We start from the raw sequence: 13,558 nt of genomic DNA, 5'->3' as shown, positions 1-13,558 counted from the left end.
AATGAGTTGGTTCTTATTGCGCTGCGCGCTCTCGCTCAAAGCGCGCGTCCGGGAATATATCATTGAATGGATTTCCAAGCACAGCAGCAGCGGGAGAGAGAGTGAGAGTGAGAGTGAGGTGCTTGTGTGTGTGTGTATTGTAACTGGAAGAAACATCGGCAAAGAGCACTGCAGTTCAAGCATAATTCCAATTGAAGGTGAAGTTGATCTTTTTCTGTTTGTGTGTAATCGGGCTTGAAAAATTACATTGACATACGAAGCGTTTGTTCGTGGTATAGCTTGTTGTGACTGACTGTATTTTTACCAGTTACGGGTACAGTAGCGACACGTTTTAATAAATGTTACAACGTAACCATGTCTCGTTTGCGAGTTAGGTATCGTATAAAATGTAACAATTACGAAAATAAGTATTTGCTTCCTATAAAAGAGAAAATGCTAGCGTTAGCACAGTTAGCTAGGTGTCCAAGACACGTTGGTGCGCGAACCTTAGGTCAGAGATTGTCAGAACGGTCTTGGGGCTAGCAGTGATATTTTAAGATTGTTTTTCTATCTATGTTCCACTGTATTGTTGCATTGTATTTTGTTGGGATTAACCGGCGTATCTACATTATTACACACTCATTAAGGTTGCTGTATAGCTATACCGTTTAAATGGCATTTATTTGCGACACCAGTGACATAGTAATCAACCCGTGATGCGAAACATTACGAGAGCATGTTAGTTGCCCGGCCAACCTCACACAACCGTGCGGCTAGGGGGATGGGTCGGCATCTATGGTCGGATTGTAGGGGTTAAATTCGATTGAAAAGAGTGGAAATTCAAGACGAGGATGCATGAATTGCTAGGCATAATAGATTGACTCGACTGGAAGGGCGTGTGCGCAGCTGTTTAGTAGCAAATTAACGCCCCACAGACAAGGTTGTCCTGCAAAAATGAATATAAATTGCTCTTCATAGAAACCACTAGCGACATAGATACTGTATTGGACGATTGACACCTACATGCATGTATACCTATAGGTGTGTGTCATATACCTATTGGACAGTATCATGTTGAAAATTAAATACAGAAATGTATTTCATAATAAATCACTGGCTATACACTGAGTGTACAAAACATTAAGAACACCTTCCTAATATTGTGTTGCAGTTCTTCACATAAACCGGTGTGCCTGGCACCTACTACCATACCCCTGTCGAAGGCACTTAAATCTTTTGTTTTTCCCATTAACCCTCTGAATGGCACACCTACACAATCCATGTCTCAATTGTCTCAAGGCTTAAAAATAATTTTATCACCTGTCTGCTGCCCTTGATCTACACTGATTGAAGTGGATTTAACAAGTGACATCAATAAGGGATCATATCTTTCACCTGGTCTGTCTGTCATGAAAAGAGCAGGTGTTCCTAATGTTTTGTACACTATGTAAGCCTATGTTTACCAGTGACGTTGACCTGCCACACAACTGTTTTCACCCTTATTAATAACCTAGAAGTAGCTCAGATGTTTCAATTGAAAATGTAATAAATAACAATGTAATATAACAGTGACTGTAATAATAATGTAATAACTACAGCATGTATTCTATTGAATCAGATATGTTGAAGATCTATGGGGACTTGTGTAAATGAGGGGTGGGGTTGCTGTTTTTCAACTCCCTGTCTCTTGTCACCTATATACACATTTATAGGACTTTCTTGCCACTTGTCTTACCATTCTTTGTAGGTCTTGCTTGACGTGTGTTACTCGGCCGTTGGACGTTCTTTTTGAAGAAACACTGAAGACTTTCAATAAGCAGTTTCTCTTTTTTTTTTTTTTGGAGAGAAGGAGAGAGGACCATAGCTGTGCTGGAGGTGGGGGAGGGGGGGGGGGAGACGGTGGAACATCTAGGCTGATGATCTCAGCCCTCCAGCGGGTACAGACCCAGCCAGAGAGGGCTGGAGGTGAGAGGCTGGCTGTGTGGATCCCATAGCCAGGCAGGGTGCATTCTCTGGGGGATGGAAGCAGCAGGACTCCCCTGTGAGCTCCACAGATCTCCAGGGTGTGATTGTGGAGAAGAAGAAGAATAGCCCCGCTGTTCTCTAATCCCTCCTCTCCTCTCTTCATCCCTCTCTCACCCTCCCCTGCTTCGTGAATTGAGGATGAGAGTGAGGTGGGACTGCATGTCACATGCATTGGCGGACTCACACAGAGACAGGGTCATGTCTAGGTCACTCTTCCTCCTCTTCCTCTCGTCCCTCCGCTCACTCTGTCTGTCTATCCATGCGGAGACAGCAGAGAGCCACAGTACATTTACCTGTGAGCCAATAGGACTGCGGATGTGCCAGGACCTGCCTTATAACACCACCTTCATGCCCAACCTCCTCAACCACTACGACCAGCAGACGGCCGCGCTCGCCATGGAGGTACTGACTATAGCTGTGTGTGTGAGTGCATGTGTACCTGACGGTCTTTGCAATTGTAGTGTGTGCATGCGTGTGTACCTGACAGTCTTTGCATTTGGGTGTGTATGTGCTTTGCTGTTGCTCCAAAGGGATCATGGTTTATGAATAGAGAGTGATATGAGGTTGTAATTTGAGCGTTTGGGCTGACATAGAAACCAACCGACTCAGGTTACTAGCTGTTCTATCCTTCTCTTTTGTGAGTCTTCAGAATGAATGAGCAAGGATAGCTTGTTGCAGTCAGTAGGGTACTAGCCTTACTAGTACTTATTTCTCAGCATATTTCTAGGCTGACATATTTTTTTTGTAATAGAGTTTTGTGTCTGCTGTGGCTTGGAGGGGTGTGTAAGACGGTATTTTCTGATTTGATGACTCGTGTTTGTGTGTGCGTCATCTGCTAGTCATCCCGTTTAGAGAGCCATTACAGTATGTGAACGTGATGGCATACGGTTATATCTCCAACCTTTAATAATGCCCTCATCTGTTCATTACCCATCGCTTTAGTACATGTGTATAGTACACTGTAGCTCAGTTGGTAGAGCATGGCGCTTGCAACGCCAGGGTTGTGGGTTCGATTCCCACGGGGGGGCAGTATGGAAAATGCACTCACTAACTGTAAGTCGCTCTGGATAAGAGCGTCTGCTAAATGACTAAAATGTACAAATGTATAGCTTCCAAAAACCATCTACCTGTGGCTCTTAATCTTTTGCCTTCTTTTCTGTCCTCTCTCTAAATCTAGGCCTAGTTCTAGCATGGTGAGGATGACATTACTCATATTTTGCTGCAGTGGACCAGTTATGCAAATAGATTATGAATGAAGTGTAAAAGCCCAGCACAGCTGTTCCTCATCTTCACATTATTTTGCCCCCATCAGAATCAGCCGAAACCATCACAGGGAAAAAAACCAAACCATGCTGTGCTTTTTCTTCTTCTGCGTATTCAATCATTGAGCATTTTTGTTGTTGAATTTTATCAACATATATTAATGTGAGGATTTAAATAAACATCTGTTGTTGAACTTTATTTAACCTAGTAAAGAAGTAACCTAAGCCCTACCCTTCAGCCCCGGAATGCAGCTTTACAAAATGCAGTTGTTGCAACAGGAGGAGCTGCAATGTGAGACCGTGCTAGTTCTCACTCCCGGTCACTCTGGCAGCATCAGTGGAGGGCTCTGGTTGTGAGAATCCGCAAAGGAAATTGAATAATATCCCTCACGGGACGCTGGCTATACCCGCTCTGATGTTTTACATGAATAACAACAACAACAGTCATTAGCAGGCAGGATAATCCAGAGCGACTCCTAGCCAACACATAGACTGGTCTCTCTCTCTCTCACACACATACACACACACACACACACAAAGCCCAGTCAGCAGCACATGGTTTCCCTGAGGGGACTGAGCCCTGGTGTTACCCGCACCATGCTTCAGTATTACCATGCCTCAGCCATCTGGACAGATCATCATTTCAGCTGTAAACCAACATACTGTATTTTGCTGTGTGCGCATGCGTGTCTGCGTGTGGCTGGCTTGCATCTGTCTCACCAGAACCCGGTGTAAGCCCTGCCTTTAGTGAACCACATCCAATTACAGCAACAGAAAGCATGTTATATCAAGTAGAGCTGTACACTTTTGTATGATTCTATGAGGCCCTGGTACTGTGCTGTTTCCTGTGTGATTGACAGCAGGTCCAATGGTGCCAGCTGACATTATTCACCAGTGCTAACTAGCCACTAATCTGCCTCACAATGGAGGGATTGATTCTCAGCGCAGAATGATTCTCTCTCACCCGATATTGCAGTCAATTAAGCCTGGGGGGAAGGAGATGGGAGAGAAAGGGAAAGGGCTGTAGGGAAAGAGTGTGTGAATGGGCAAATGAGCTCTTGAGTCACAACAGAGCATCCCCCTTCACACACATGATGAAATCACTTGGGGCATGATGACATCACTCTGGAGCTGGTCTGACAGTTTAATAAGGATATTTAATGAATAATAATGAATTGGATTTATGTAGTGGCACCCCCTTTCCCCTCTAATAATAACCCTGTACGAGAGAGGTCGGCGAGACCTGAGCTAAGGGACTCACTACCTGAGAGAAAGAGGGCAGGAGGTAGGATGGAAGAGAGGGAGAGTATGTGCGTGTTTAATATGAGAAAGAGGGTGGGGGGAAATGGGTGAGTGGGATAAAAAGAGAAAATGTCTCAGACTCTGGGAGAGCAGTGTGTGTGGGAGGTCTGTCTCCACCAGTGCCCCATGGTGGTTCTCTTCTCTGTGTTTGTCTCTCTTCCAGCATGGGGTCCTGGCTGTCTCTCAGACTCTACTCTGCTGATTTAATCAACTACACTAAAACCTGGGACCACCACAGGGCCATCACGTCCTCCAAAACACACACAGACACAATGTTACTGGGCTCTTTCTCTGTCGGAGAAAAGAAGGGAAGCCTTTAGTATTTAGTCTTAAAAGCCTTAATTATCTTGGCGTTTCTATAGTTCTATAGAGCGTCGTTAAAATGCAGAGAAACAATCAGAATACCAAAGCATTTGCACACACAGCCTTCACCAGAGACAGTTGGGTGGGATAACGCCAGTTAGCCTAGCGTGGTGAGAGGAATAGTCTATCCATCCATCTATACTATGTAGGCTAGTAGTAACTTAATGCTAGCTAGTAGCTTAATGCTAGCTGGTAGCTATATCCTATATGGTGATAATGACTTATCCTCTGTCGGCAGAGTGCCAAGTGCTGCTAAGTGCAAAATAGAGCTGAGCAGCCCCCTGTTAAAAAGCATGCATATATGGACAACCTATAGACCATATATATATATATATATATATATATATATATATATATATATATATATATACTGCTCAAAAAAATAAAGGGAACACTAAAATAACACATCCTAGATCTGAATGAATGAAATAATCTTATTAAATACTTTTTTCTTTACATAGTTGAATGTGCTGACAACAAAATCACACAAAAATGATCAATGGAAATCAAATGTATCAACCCATGGAGGTCTGGATTTGGAGTCACCCTCAAAATTAAAGTGGAAAACCACACTACAGGCTGATCCAACTTTGATGTAATGTCCTTAAAACAAGTCAAAATGAGGCTCAGTAGTGTGTGTGGCCTCACGTGCCTGTATGACCTCCCTACAACGCCTGGGCATGCTCCTGATGAGGTGGCGGATGGTCTCCTGAGGGATCTCCTCCCAGACCTGGACTAAAGCATCCGCCAACTCCTGGACAGTCTGTGGTGCAACGTGGCGTTGGTGGATGGAGCGAGACATGATGTCCCAGATGTGCTCAATTGGATTCAGGTCTGGGGAACGGGCGGGCCAGTCCATAGCATCAATGCCTTCCTCTTGCAGGAACTGCTGACACACTCCAGCCACATGAGGTCTAGCATTGTCTTGCATTAGGAGGAACCCAGGGCTAACCGCACCAGCATATGGTCTCACAAGGGGTCTGAGGATCTCATCTCGGTACCTAATGGCAGTCAGGCTACCTCTGGCGAGCACATGGAGGGCTGTGCGGCCCCCAAAGAAATGCCACCCCACACCATGACTGACCCACCGCCAAAACCGGTCATGCTGGAGGATGTTGCAGGCAGCAGAACGTTCTCCACGGCGTCTCCAGACTCTGTCACGTGCTCAGTGTGAACCTGCTTTCATCTGTGAAGAGCACAGGGCGCCAGTGGCGAATTTGCCAATCTTGGTGTTCTCTGGCAAATGCCAAGCGTCCTGCACGGTGTTGGGCTGTAAGCACAACCCCCACCTGTGGACGTTGGGCCCTCATACCACCCTCATGGAGTCTGTTTCTGACCGTTTGAGAAGACACATGCACATTTGTGGCCTGTTGGAGGTCATTTTGCAGGGCTCTGGCAGTGCTCCTCCTGCTCCTCCTTGCACAAAGGCGGAGGTAGCAGTCCTGCTGCTGGGTTGTTGCCCTCCTACGGCCTCCTCCACGTCTCCTGATGTACTGGCCTGTCTCCTGGTAGCGCCTCCATGCTCTGGACACTACGCTGACAGACACAGTAAACCTTCTTGCCACAGCTCGCATTGATGTGCCATCCTGGATGAGCTGCACTACCTGAGCCACTTGTGTGGGTTGTAGACTCCATCTCATGCTACCACTAGAGTGAAAGCACCGCCAGCATTCAAAAGTGACCAAAACATCAGCCAGGAAGTATAGGAACTGAGAAGTGGTCTGTGGTCACCACCTGCAAAACCAGTCCTTTATTGGGGGTGTCTTGCTAATTGCCTATAATTTCCACCTGTTGTCTATTCCATTTGCACAACAGCATGTGAAATGTATTGTCAATCAGTGTTGCTTCCTAAGTGGACAGTTTGATTTCACAGAAGTGTGATTGACTTGGAGTTACATTGTGTTGTTTAAGTGTTCCCTTTATTTTTTTGAGCAGTGTATATATATATGATATACACTGCTCAAAAAAATAAAGGGACAGACTCCATGCTGTGTCTGTCAGCGTAGTGTCCAGAGCATGGAGGCGCTACCAGGAGACAGGCCAGTACATCAGGAGATGTGGAGGAGGCCGTAGGAGGGCAACAACCCAGCAGCAGGACTGCTACCTCCGCCTTTGTGCAAGGAGGAGCAGGAGGAGCACTGCCAGAGCCCTGCAAAATGACCTCCAGCAGGCCACAAATGTGCATGTGTCTGCTCAAACGGTCAGAAACAGACTCTATGAGGGCCCGACGTCCACAGGTGGGGGTTGTGCTTACAGCCCAACACCGTGCAGGACGTTTGGCATTTGCCAGAGAACACCAAGATTGGCAAATTCGCCACTGGCGCCCTGTGCTCTTCACAGATGAAAGCAGGTTCACACTGAGCACGTGACAGAGTCTGGAGACGCCGTGGAGAACGTTCTGCTGCCTGCAACATCCTCCAGCATGACCGGTTTGGCGGTGGGTCAGTCATGGTGTGGGGTGGCATTTCTTTGGGGGGCCGCACAGCCCTCCATGTGCTCGCCAGAGGTAGCCTGACTGCCATTAGGTACCGAGATGAGATCCTCAGACCCCTTGTGAGACCATATGCTGGTGCGGTTAGCCCTGGGTTCCTCCTAATGCAAGACAATGCTAGACCTCATGTGGCTGGAGTGTGTCAGCAGTTCCTGCAAGAGGAAGGCATTGATGCTATGGACTGGCCCGCCCGTTCCCCAGACCTGAATCCAATTGAGCACATCTGGGACATCATGTCTCGCTCCATCCACCAACGCCACGTTGCACCACAGACTGTCCAGGAGTTGGCGGATGCTTTAGTCCAGGTCTGGGAGGAGATCCCTCAGGAGACCATCCGCCACCTCATCAGGAGCATGCCCAGGCGTTGTAGGGAGGTCATACAGGCACGTGAGGCCACACACACTACTGAGCCTCATTTTGACTTGTTTTAAGGACATTACATCAAAGTTGGATCAGCCTGTAGTGTGGTTTTCCACTTTAATTTTGAGGGTGACTCCAAATCCAGACCTCCATGGGTTGATGAATTTGATTTCCATTGATAATTTTTGTGTGATTTTGTTGTCAGCACATTCAACTATGTAAAGAAAAAAGTATTTAATAAGATTATTTCATTCATTCAGATCTAGGATGTGTTATTTTAGTGTTCCCTTTATTTTTTTGAGCAGTGTACATTGTGTGTGTCCGTGTGTGTATATAGGTTATCCATGTCTTATGGTCTTAGGCTGGCTGGGAAGTGAGGTGAGGAGCGAGGGGTTAAGCACACACACTCTGATCCCCTTGTCACGCAATGCAACTCAATGTACTGAATCTAAATCTTGAATGTATGCAATGGAACACAATGCAAAGCTCCTCAATGCAGTGGTAGTCAGAGGAGAGGGAGGCGAATAACGCTGTTGGGCAATTCCATAGTAAGGTCAACCTGAGCATGAAATAACAAAACAGCTCATTTCCTAATTGAACTACTTTCATATTTACCTTGAATGTGTGTATTTTGAAGTACAGACTACAGTTGGCCTTTATATTTCCCAAATGTAGTGTTATTGTTACTATAAGGTAAGATGCAAAGTCTCAAAATAAGGCTTTTCAGTCAACCAGATTTAATAGCTTTTGGCAATGGCTCACATAACTTATTTTGGTACTCACATCTGTCCCCCTGTGTATCAAACACATTTTTAGTAAAGATAGAACGCTGATTTGGACAGGCAGTGTCACATCCGTAACATTTTTGAAGAAAAGTTATTGTAGACGCGTTTCAAGTATGATTGTATTCAAACTTTCTATGCAAAGCTAACTTTCATCAAGGCCTTAGGTGATGTGTAATTGGTTTCCTTTCTCTCTTTGTCAGTACTCGTTCTAAGCGTAACAGATGTGACCATTACGGACGCTACATAAAATGATCATGGACTCATTAGCCAGCATCACTACATAACGCGATCATGATAAAATGTTCATGCACTTCCTACTGCTTCCGAGTGTGTTTATGTTAGCCAGCTAGATGGCTATCTTAATCTATCTGTGTGAGTGATCCATTTCGGGTGTACTCACGTTCTCATAATATGAACTGCAATGATGCGTTGTTCTGCTAACCGGAGTATTGCATGTGGTCACATCACATGGCATAATAAAGGTCTTAAATTCATAAGAAACTTTCACCTGTCATGCTGAGTTTGCTTACTTCCTGAGTAAGTATGGGTACCCCCCAGTGACAATATTAGTCTGTATCTGTGTGGTCTGCCCTGCGGCGCTAGAGGCACTCAGGAGATAATGGCGCCGGAGGAGATGGCTGCCGTTTTACGGGCTCCTAACCAATTGTGCCGTAAGCATTTCACTGTCTACACCTGTTGTATTCGGCGCATGTGACAAATACATTTGATTTGACTTGAGAACTGCAGCTGTCAAGCCTGAGGTGATTTACGATATGACAAGATATTGACGAAAGTGCGAACCCTTTGCCATTGGTAGGTTATAAAACCTCAACATAATGACATATGTCAAGATATAGTAGAGATGAGTGAGGAATGAGTGCAGCTAGCTCAAATAAACATGGAAATGAAAGTATCGATCGCCAAGTCTAGGGTTAGGAGTATATCAGTGGAGACTGCTGAGGGGAGGACGGCTCATTATAATGGATGGAACGGAGTAAATAGAATGGCATCAAACACATGGAAAACCATGTGTTCGATGTATTTGATACCATTCCACTCCTGTGGAGTACATACAGTGCATTCTGAAAATATTCAGACCCCTTTTGTAAAAAACTGAAATATCAGCGATTACAGCCTCGAGTCTTGGGTATGATGCTACAAGCTTGGCACACCTGTATTTGGGGAGTTTCTCCCATTCTTCTCTACAGATCCTCTCAAACTCTGTCAGGTTGGATGGGGAGCGTCGCTGTACATCTATTTCCAGGTCTCTCCAGAGATGTTAGCTCGGGTTCAAGTCCGGGCTCAGCTGGGCCATTCAAGGACATTCAGAGACTTGTCCCGAAGCCACTCCTGCGTTGTCTTGGCTGTGTGCTTAGGGTCGTTGGAAGGTGAACCTTCGCCCCAGTCTGAGGTCCCTAGCGCTCAGGAGCAGGTTTTCATCAAGGATCTCTCTGTACTTTGCTCTGTTCCCTCGATCCTGACAAGTCTCCCAGTCCCTGCCGCTGAAAAACATCCCCACAGCATGATGCTGCCACCACCATGCTTCACTGTAGGGATGGTGCCAGGTTTCCTCCAGATGTGACGCTTGGCATTCAGGCCAAAGAGTTCGATCTTGGTTTCATCAGACCAGAGAATCTTGTTTCTCATGGTCTGAGAGTCCTTTAGTTGTCTTTTGCCTTTTACTGAGGAGTGGCTTCCGTCTGGCCACTACCATAAAGGCCTGATTGGTGGAGTGCTGCAGAGATGGTTGTCCTTCTGGAAGGTTCTCCCATCTCCACAGACGTACTCTGGAGCTCTGTCAGAGTGACCATCGGGTTCTTGATCACCTCCCTGACCAAGGCCCTTCTCCCCCTATTGCTCAGTTTGTCCGGGCAGCCAGCTCTAGGAAGTCTTGGTGGGTTCAAACTTCTTCCTGTTATGATTTAACTGGATAGAACCCAAATGCAGACAAGTACACCAAGCCAGAGAAGTTTTAACAGGTTTATTATAATGTTCAATAGTCCAGGTTTCCAATAAATGGGGAAGAGCAAGTCCAGGTTACAGGGAGGGTACAGATCCAGGTCAGGGCAGGTGTGGTACCGTAATGTCCTAGTGTCCGTGGTGAGTCCAAAGGAGAGGCCCGATAGTGGAGAGCAGGATGGTGGTGGCAGGAGTGAAGCGGAGGCAGGAGTCAGGTTCCAAATATATGGTTGTCTTGACTATGATCTGACGATGAGTGGAAAGTTTGACCGGGTCTTAAAGGCTGAGGTGATTATGGTGAATGAGCTGCAGCTGGAACCCTGACTCCCGCACACCAGACTTCACTCCTGCAATCAAGGACAGACAGAGGGAGGGGGGAGAGCAGAGAGAGAGCTACCTAGCAGCAGTAGGCCTAACAGTACCCCCTCTACGGACGCCACCTGGCGGCCGACAGGGTTTATCAGGATGTAACCTATGAAACTCACGAACCAGAGCAGGATCCACAATGAAGCTCCTGGGCACCCAGGAACGTTCCTCAGGACCATAACCCTCCCAATCCACCAGGTACTGGAAACCACGACCCCGGCGGCGAACATCCAGAAGTCGCCGGACAGTGTAGACCGGACCCCCACCCACGATCTTGGGCGGAGGAGGGGGACGAGAGGGGCGGGCACAAAGGGCTAACCGACACAGGCTTAATCTGGGAAACATGAAAGGTGGAATGAACCCGTAGGGAGGCAGGAAGCTGTAGCTTAACCGCGCAGGGGTTAACAATAGACAGTATCTTGAACGGTCCTATAAAACGAGGCGCCATCTTCTTCGACTCCACCTTCAATGGAAGGTCCCGTGACTTCAGCCATACCTCTTGACCAGGAGAGTAACCGGGAGCCTGGGACCGGTGACGGTTGGCTTGCCTCTGCATGTACGCGAAGCTCGGGACAGAGCTACCCTGGCCTTCCTCCAGACCTTGCAGCAGCGGCGCATGTGGGACTGCACCGAGGGTACCGCAAGTTCCCTCTCTTGGGAAGGGAACAGGGGAGGTTGATAACCCAGAGCACACAGAAAAGGAGACAAACCAGAGGAAGCGCTAGTCAAGGTGTTATGAGCATATTCCACCCAGGGGAGCATGGAGCTCCATGACCCAGGGTTAGACCCAGTGACACAGCGAAGTGCGGTCTCCATCTCCTGGTTCGCTCTCTCGGCTTGCCCGTTGGTCTGGGGGTGATATCCAGAGGACAGGCTGGATGTAATGCCCAAAGCTTTACAGAAAGCTTTCCACACCTGGGAGACAAACTGGGGACCCCTGTCAGAGACAATATCCGTGGGTAGACCATGAGAGCGGAACACATGTTCAACCAAAATATCAGCCGTCTCTCTGGCAGTGGGCAGTTTAGGTAGGGCCAAAAAATGAGCGAACTTAGAAAAACGATCAATCACCGTAAGAATGACAGTCTTACCAGATGAGGGGGGAAGTCCAGTGACAAAATCCATAGCGATATGCGACCAGGGCCGGCTGGGTATAGGTAGAGGTCGTAGATGACCAGCGCTGGCCTGGGTGGAGTTTTTACTTCGTGCACATACCGTACAAGCAGCAATGAAGGCTCGAGTGTCCGCCTCCATCGTGGCCCACCAGAACTTCCGTCGCACAAAGTCAAGGGTCCGCGAAACTCCAGGGTGACAGGTAAGGGGAGACGAGTGAGCCCACTGAAGTACCTGGGAGCGAGCAGACTCAGGGACAAACATCCGGTTAGGAGGACCCCTCCCAGGGTCAGCTTGATGATGTTGAGCCTGTCTAACAATCCCCTCGATGTCACATGTGATGACTGCAATACTGCAGGTAGGAGGCAAAATGGGTTCAGGGTTACTACCAGTATCAACAGCCGAATGAACACGAGACAGGGCGTCAGGCTTGACGTTGCGTGACCCAGGACGGTAAGACAGAGAAAAATTGAATCTCCCAAAAATAGTGCCCACCTGGCTTGACGGGGGTTGAGCTGCTTCGCTGACTGGAGGTAAGCCAGATTCTTATGATCCGTCCAAACGATGAAGGGTTGTTCCGCCCCCTCCAACCAATGTCGCCACTCCTCGAGAGCCAGCTTAACGGCGAGCAGTTCACGATTTCCAACATCATAATTCCTCTCTGCCTGAGAAAGTTTCCTTGAGAGAAAAGCACAGGGATGCAGTTTGTTATCTTCAGGAGAACGTTGTGACAACACTGCACCTACCCCAGTGTCGGATGCATCCACCTCCACGACAAACTGGCGGTCGGGGTCCGGCTGCATCAGAATGGGAGCGAGGCGAAGCGATGTTTCCAGTTCTTCGAACGCTGATTCGGCCCCTTCATTCCAAGCGAACGGTCGTGAGATGGAGGTGAGAGCGGTGAGTGGCGCGCAATGCGGCTGTAGTCCTTGATGAACCTCCTATAGAAGTTCGCAAACCCCAGGAATCGTTGAAGTTGTTTTGCGGGTAGAGGGAGCTGGCCAGTCCGTGACAGCAGAGATCTTAGCTGGGTCCATCCGCAGCTCCCCTGAGCTATGATGTAACCCAAAAAGAGGTCTCAGACACATGAAATTCACATTTCTCCATCTTCACAAACAGTTTGTTCTCCAACAACCTTTGCAACACCTGGCGCACATGCAGTTCATGTTCCTGGGAGGACTCTGAGAAAATCAAGATATCATCCAGATAGACAAAAACAAACCGATTCAACATGTCCCGAAGGACATCATTGACTAGTGCCTGAAAAACAGCAGGGGCATTAGACAACCCAAAAGGCATAACCCGATACTCAAAATGTCCCAAGGGTGTGTTGAAGGCAGTCTTCCATTCATCACCCTTACGAATGCGCACCAGGTGATACGCATTTCGTAGATCCAGTTTCGTAAAGATGGTAGCACCATGAAGGAGGGGAAAAGCAGAATTAATCAAAGGCAGAGAATACTTGTTCTTAATGGTGATGTTGTTAAGTCCACGGTAATCAATACAGGGTCTGAGGGTCTTATCCTTCTTAGCAACAAAAAAGAATCCCGCTC

At 47.4% G+C, this 13,558-nt stretch overlaps 1 protein-coding gene across 3 annotated transcripts in view; it reads left to right on the top strand.

Moving 5' to 3' along the window:
* Positions 1 to 1,880: 1,880 nt before the first annotated feature.
* LOC121545060 (frizzled-3-like) overlaps positions 1,881 to 13,558 on the top strand; it is a 44,151-nt gene continuing 32,473 nt past the window's right edge. For all 3 annotated transcript variants that reach the window (XM_045209165.1, XM_045209166.1, XM_045209164.1), the window contains exon 1: positions 1,881 to 2,406. In XM_045209165.1, coding sequence (XP_045065100.1) covers positions 2,143 to 2,406 — 264 coding nt within the window. In that variant the 5' untranslated portion in view covers positions 1,881 to 2,142. The remainder of the gene's footprint in view (positions 2,407 to 13,558) is intronic.

The sequence above is a fragment of the Coregonus clupeaformis genome, chromosome 29, assembly GCF_020615455.1.
Source record: "Coregonus clupeaformis isolate EN_2021a chromosome 29, ASM2061545v1, whole genome shotgun sequence".
Lineage (NCBI taxonomy): Eukaryota > Metazoa > Chordata > Actinopteri > Salmoniformes > Salmonidae > Coregonus > Coregonus clupeaformis.
Note: the sequence above shows the minus strand (reverse complement) of the source record. Positions and strands in the feature narration are given on the sequence as shown.